General features: G+C 48.5%; 1 protein-coding gene across 1 annotated transcript; it reads left to right on the forward strand.

Moving 5' to 3' along the window:
• Nucleotides 1–391: 391 nt before the first annotated feature.
• On the forward strand, nt 392–7,333 carry LOC140110340 (protein RIC-3-like). Its single transcript, XM_072132178.1, has 6 exons — nt 392–521; nt 2,158–2,366; nt 3,083–3,161; nt 3,374–3,467; nt 6,053–6,198; nt 6,365–7,333. Exons 1-6 carry the CDS (start codon nt 395–397, stop codon nt 6,790–6,792), a joined length of 1,083 nt encoding a protein of 360 aa, XP_071988279.1. The 5' UTR covers nt 392–394; the 3' UTR covers nt 6,793–7,333.
• Nucleotides 7,334–7,720: the final 387 nt, after the last annotated feature.

Genomic DNA, 7,720 nt, shown 5'->3' on the forward strand with positions numbered 1-7,720 from the left:
ACACTGTATACAGGGAGGAGGAGGGTATATACACTGTATACAGGGAGGAGGAGGGGTATATACACTGTATACAGGGAGGAGGGGTATATACACTGTATACAGGGAGGAGGAGGGGTATATACACTGTATACAGGGAGGAGGAGGGTATATACACTGTATACAGGGAGGAGGAGGGGTATATACACTGTATACAGGGAGGAGGAGTATATACACTGTATACACGGAGGAGGAGGGGGTATATACACTGTATACAGGGAGGAGGAGGGGGGTATATACACTGTATACACGGCGGCAGCAGCTGACACACTGTCACGACCCTCCTCCTCTGATGACGCTGCGGCTCCGGCCAATGGCAGCGCTGGAGTGCCGTCCTGCAGGGGGCGCAGTGTGCGGGATGTTACAGAGCAGGATGGCGCTGTCCACCATACACAAGGTGCTGATGGTCTCCGGCCTCGTCCTCTGCGTGTCCCTTCTCCTGCCCAAAACCTTCCTGAGCCGCGGGAAGCAGCAGCAGCCGGAGGGTAAGAGGGGGGAGGAGCCTGCGCGTCATGTGACCCCCACATAGCGAACCCCGATACATGTGTATCCACATACCCGGGGGCGGAGCCATAGCAAACCACTCCCCCACCGGCATCCCCACCAGCTACTGACCCCCGAAACATTAATTACATGTTACAATATGTAATATATATGTACAGCCGGTATAACCTGGGGATCTCCTGTATATAATGATATATGTACAGCTGGTATAACCTGGGGATCTCCTGTATATAATGATATATGTACAGCCGGTATAACCTGGGGATCTCCTGTATATAATGATATATGTACAGCTGGTATAACCTGGGGATCTCCTGTATATAATGATATATGTACAGCCGCTATAACCTGGGGATCTCCTGTATATAGTGATATATGTACAGCCGCTATAACCTGGGGATCTCCTGTATATAGTGATATATGTACAGCCGGTATAACCTGGGGATCTCCTGTATATAATGATATATGTACAGCCGGTATAACCTGGGGATCTCCTGTATATAATGATATATGTACAGCCGGTATAACCTGGGGATCTCATGTATATAATGATATATGTACAGCCGGTATAACCTGGGGATCTCCTGTATATAGTGATATATGTACAGCCGGTATAACCTGGGGATCTCCTGTATATAATGATATATGTACAGCCGGTATAACCTGGGGATCTCCTGTATATAATGATATATGTACAGCCGGTATAACCTGGGGATCTCCTGTATATAATGATATATGTACAGCCGGTATAACCTGGGGATCTCCTGTATATAATGATATATGTACAGCCGGTATAACCTGGTGATCTCCTGTATATAATGATATATGTACAGCTGGTATAACCTGGGGATCTCCTGTGTATAATGATATATGTACAGCCGGTATAACCTGGGGATCTCCTGTATATAGTGATATATGTACAGCCGGTATAACCTGGGGATCTCCTGTATATAATGATACATGTACAGCCGGTATAACCTGGGGATCTCCTGTATATAGTGATATATGTACAGCCGGTATAACCTGGGGATCTCCTGTATATAATGATACATGTACAGCCGGTATAACCTGGGGATCTCCTGTATATAGTGATACATGTACAGCCGGTATAACCTGGGGATCTCCTGTATATAATGATATATGTACAGCCGCTATAACCTGGGGATCTCCTGTATATAGTGATATATGTACAGCCGGTATAACCTGGGGATCTCCTGTATATAGTGATATATGTACAGCCGGTATAACCTGGGGATCTCCTGTATATAATGATATATGTACAGCCGGTATAACCTGGGGATCTCCTGTATATAATGATATATGTACAGCCGGTATAACCTGGGGATCTCCTGTATATAATGATATATGTACAGCTGGTATAACCCGGGGATCTCCTGTATATAATGATATATGTACAGCCGGTATAACCTGGGGATCTCCTGTATATAATGATATATGTACAGCGGGTATAATCTGGGGATCTCCTGTATATAATGATATATGTACAGCCGCTATAACCTGGGGATCTCCTGTATATAATGATATATGTACAGCCGCTATAACCTGGGGATCTCCTGTATATAATGATGTATGTATTTTCTTCTTCCTTATATGCAGGGGGCTCTGGCCGCTTCCCCTCCTCGGTTCCTCATGGGAAGGCTGTGGACAGCCGCTCTGGGGGTTTCCCTCGCTCTCACCTATCTGAGGCTGTGTCTAAGGCGAAGGCCGGGGGCGGGGGCAGTAACAGTCGGCAGAGTCTGGTTGGGCAGATTATCCCCATCTATGGTTTTGGAATATTATTATATATTCTCTATATACTCTTCAAGGTAAGTGATACCTGTAATAACATGCAGCGTGATCTGTATATAAATGTAGTAGAAGGTGCAATGCTCTGCAGATCAGGACATGTCACTATGTGTATGTCAGGAGGTAGAGGTAGCAATGCTCTGCAGAGGGGGTGTAATATGCTGCAGGACATGTCACTATGTGTATGTCAGGAGGTAGAGGTAGCAATGCTCTGCAGAGGTGGTGTAATATGCTGCAGGACACGTCACTATGTGTAGGTCAGGAGGTAGAGGTAGCAATGCTCTGCAGAGGGGGTGTAATATGCTGCAGGACATGTCACTATGTGTGTGTCAGGTGGTAGAGATGGCAATGCTCTGCAGAGGGGGTGTAATATGCTGCAGGACACGTCATTATGTGTAGGTCAGGAGGTAGAGATAGCAATGCTCTGCAGAGGGGGTGTAATATGCTGCAGGACATGTCACTATGTGTGTGTCAGGTGGTAGAGATGGCAATGCTCTGCAGAGGGGGTGTAATATGCTGCAGGACACGTCGATATGTTTGTAGCTTATAATGAATTAGTGATGATCATTTGTTGATTGTTTATGTTTTCTGTTGTTTCTTTTCTTACTTTTGATACTTTGTTGCAGTCTCCGCCTCCCCTGGCTCCTCCTCTCTTCGCCTCCCCTGGCTCCTCCTCTCTTCTTCTCCTTCTGTTTTCCTCTTCTCTCATTTTTTGGTGTTTTTTTTCTCTTTTTAGCTTTCATCTAAAGGTAAAAATGTGAATCTGGAGCCAAAAAGTGTCCCCATCGCCAACGGCAACCTGAAGAGGAAGATCAGTGAGTGGGGGTCTCTAGTACTGGGGTCATAGATCTGCATGGGGTGGAGCCTAATACACCTTGTTGTCACAGCCCCGCCCCTTTATCATCCAGCATCCCAGGATGGGGCCCCGGTCATCTCTGCCCATAACTCCTATCATTTCCCCCCATTATAATGATATAATCATAGGAGGGTCCACAGCGCCCCCCGAATATCTCACCTCTCATTACAGCCGACTACGAGCTCAGCCAACTCCAGGACAAACTGCGGGAGACGGAGGAGGCCATGGAGAGGATCATCACCCGCCTGGGGCCCCACAGCCAGAGGTCAGGCTACTGCTCCCTGTTATCAGCCATTACACCCTGGGGAGAGGAGACTGTACAGGGGGATACAATCTATTACTCTCTGTTATCAGCCATTACATCCCGGGGAGAGGAGACTGTACAGGGGGATACAATCTATTACTCTCTGTTATCAGCCATTACATCCCGGGGAGAGGAGACTGTACAGGGGGGATACAATCTATTACTCTCTGTTATCAGCCATTACACCCCGGGGAGAGGAGACTGTACAGGGGGATACAATCTATTACTCTCTGTTATCAGCCATTACACCCCGGGGAGAGGAGACTGTACGGGGGGGGGGGGGGTACAATCTATTACTCTCTGTTATCAGCCATTACACCCCGGGGAGAGGAGACTGTACAGGGGGATACAATCTATTACTCTCTGTTATCAGCCATTACACCCCGGGGAGAGGAGACTGTACGGGGGGGGGGTACAATCTATTACTCTCTGTTATCAGCCATTACATCCCGGGGAGAGGAGACTGTACAGGGGAATACAATCTATTACTCTCTGTTATCAGCCATTACACCCCGGGGAGAGGAGACTGTACAGGGGGATACAATCTATTACTCTCTGTTATCAGCCATTACACCCCGGGGAGAGGAGACTGTACAGGGGGGGATACAATCTATTACTCTCTGTTATCAGCCATTACATCCCGGGAGAGGAGACTGTACAGGGGGGAATACAATCTATTACTCTCTGTTATCAGCCATTACACCCCGGGGAGAGGAGACTGTACAGGGGGATACAATCTATTACTCTCTGTTATCAGCCATTACATCCCGGGGAGAGGAGACTGTACAGGGGGATACAATCTATTACTCTCTGTTATCAGCCATTACATCCCGGGGAGAGGAGACTGTACAGGGGGGATACAATCTATTACTCTCTGTTATCAGCCATTATATCCCGGGGAGAGGAGACTGTACAGGGGGGGGGGGGGGATACAATCTATTACTCTCTGTTATCAGCCATTACACCCCGGGGAGAGGAGACTGTACAGGGGGGGATACAATCTATTACTCTCTGTTATCAGCCATTACACCCCGGGGAGAGGAGACTGTACAGGGGGGGATACAATCTATTACTCTCTGTTATCAGCCATTACATCCCGGGGAGAGGAGACTGTACAGGGGGGGATACAATCTATTACTCTCTGTTATCAGCCATTACACCCCGGGGAGAGGAGACTGTACAGGGGGTATACAATCTATTACTCTCTGTTATCAGCCATTACATCCCGGGGAGAGGAGACTGTACAGGAGGGATACAATCTATTACTCTCTGTTATCAGCCATTACATCCCGGGGAGAGGAGACTGTACAGGGGGGGATACAATCTATTACTCTCTGTTATCAGCCATTACACCCCGGGGGGAGGAGACTGTACAGGGGGGGGGATACAATCTATTACTCTCTGTTATCAGCCATTACACCCCGGGGAGAGGAGACTGTACAGGGGGGATACAATCTATTACTCTCTGTTATCAGCCATTACATCCCGGGGAGAGGAGACTGTACAGGGGGGATACAATCTATTACTCTCTGTTATCAGCCATTACATCCCGGGGAGAGGAGACTGTACAGGGGGATACAATCTATTACTCTCTGTTATCAGCCATTACACCCCGGGGAGAGGAGACTGTACAGGGGGGATACAATCTATTACTCTCTGTTATCAGCCATTACACCCCGGGGAGAGGAGACTGTACAGGGGGGATACAATCTATTACTCTCTGTTATCAGCCATTACATCCCGGGGAGAGGAGACTGTACAGGGGGATACAATCTATTACTCTCTGTTATCAGCCATTACACCCCGGGGAGAGGAGACTGTACAGGGGGGATACAATCTATTACTCTCTGTTATCAGCCATTACACCCCGGGGAGAGGAGACTGTACAGGGGGGATACAATCTATTACTCTCTGTTATCAGCCATTACACCCCGGGGAGAGGAGACTGTACAGGGGGGATACAATCTATTACTCTCTGTTATCAGCCATTACACCCCGGGGAGAGGAGACTGTACAGGGGGGATACAATCTATTACTCTCTGTTATCAGTCATTACATCCCGGGGAGAGGAGACTGTACAGGGGGATACAATCTATTACTCTCTGTTATCAGCCATTACACCCCGGGGAGAGGAGACTGTACAGGGGGGGGGGGGGGATACAATCTATTACTCTCTGTTATCAGCCATTACATCCCGGGGAGAGGAGACTGTACAGGGGGGGGGGGATACAATCTATTACTCTCTGTTATCAGCCATTACACCCCGGGGAGAGGAGACTGTACAGGGGGATACAATCTATTACTCTCCGTTATCAGCCATTACACCCCGGGGAGAGGAGACTGTACAGGGGGATACAATCTATTACTCTCTGTTATCAGCCATTACACCCCGGGGAGAGGAGACTGTACAGGGGGGGGATACAATCTATTACTCTCTGTTATCAGCCATTACACCCCGGGGAGAGGAGACTGTACAGGGGGGGGATACAATCTATTACTCTCTGTTATCAGTCCTGACTAGGGTCGCACCTCTATATTTTCGGCAGGGATAAGAATGTCAGTGATGATGAGGAGCAGCAGCTTCTGCAGAGACTGAAGGAAATCACTCGGGTGATGAAGGAGGGGAAGGTCCTGGAAGGCGTCTCTCCGGAGCAGGAGGCAGAGGAGACTCCATACATGGAGGAGTGGGAAGGTGCGGGGGGGGGGGGGGGGGGGCTAGGGGCTGCTGTGACATCGTCCTTTATACTCCACTCAGATCCTAAACTGCAACTACTTTCTACCATAATGAATGTCCCTCTGATAGTTCTTCCTGTCTCTAGACATTGAAACAATGTAATGATATTGTGTTATTGGCGCAGGTTACCCAGAAGAGACGTATCCGATATACGACCCCTCTGAGCGCCAGCGGCGGCCGGATACGATTGTGGTGGAGCGCGCGTTGCTGACTCAGCCCTCGGCGGAGGAGATTGCGGAGCAGATGGAATTCATGGAGGATTATAATAATTATTGCACGGAGCTGACAGCGGGGGATGGGGGCGACCCGGGGGATGACCCCCAACACAGCCCCATCATCACCCCGGAGGAGGAGGAGCTCAGCGAAGAGCAGAGCGATGAGGAAGACCCCGCCATCATAGCCGAGAACGCCGGCTTCAGCTCAGACAGTGAGGCCGAGGCTGCGGGGACAGATCTGGCTGTGACTAGAGACTTACAGGAGAACATCAGTAACTCCGTCCAGGACCAGACACAATCACTGCGCAAGAGGAGCAAAAAGACCCCAGAATGCTAAGCCCCCCCCAAATCTGGTAATAAAACTGAGCGTCAGGATCACAGAGCGGTCAGGTGATCGCAACGCACGGATATAGGCACCGCCCCCAAATGTGACATGTATAACGCACGATGTACAGGAATTATACAGATTATACACCACCACTAGGGGGAGATCACTACATACACATTATACACCACCACTAGGGGGAGATCACTACATACACATTATACACCACCACTAGGGGGAGATCACTACATACACATTATACACCACCACTAGGGGGAGATCACTACATACACATTATACACCACCACTAGGGGGAGATCACTACATACACATTATACACCACCACTAGGAGGAGATCACTACATACACATTATACACCACCACTAGGAGGAGATCACTACATACACATTATACACCACCACTAGGAGGAGATCACTACATACACATTATACACCACCACTAGGGGGAGCTCACTACATACACATTATACACCACCACTAGGGGGAGATCACTACATACAGATTATACACCACCACTAGGAGGAGATCACTACATACACATTATACACCACCACTAGGGGGAGATCACTACATACAGATTATACACCACCACTAGGAGGAGATCACTACATACACATTATACACCACCACTAGGGGGAGATCACTACATACACATTATACACCACCACTAGGGGGAGATCACTACATACACATTATACACCACCACTAGGGGGAGATCACTACATACAGATTATACACCACCACTAGGAGGAGATCACTACATACAGATTATACACCACCACTAGGGGGAGATCACTACATACACATTATACACCACCACTAGGAGGAGATCACTACATACACATTATACACCACCACTAGGGGGAGATCACTACATACACATTATACACCACCACTAGGAGGAGATCACTACATACACA

The sequence above is a fragment of the Engystomops pustulosus genome, unplaced genomic scaffold (assembly GCF_040894005.1).
Source record: "Engystomops pustulosus unplaced genomic scaffold, aEngPut4.maternal MAT_SCAFFOLD_255, whole genome shotgun sequence".
NCBI classification, from domain to species: Eukaryota; Metazoa; Chordata; class Amphibia; order Anura; family Leptodactylidae; genus Engystomops; species Engystomops pustulosus.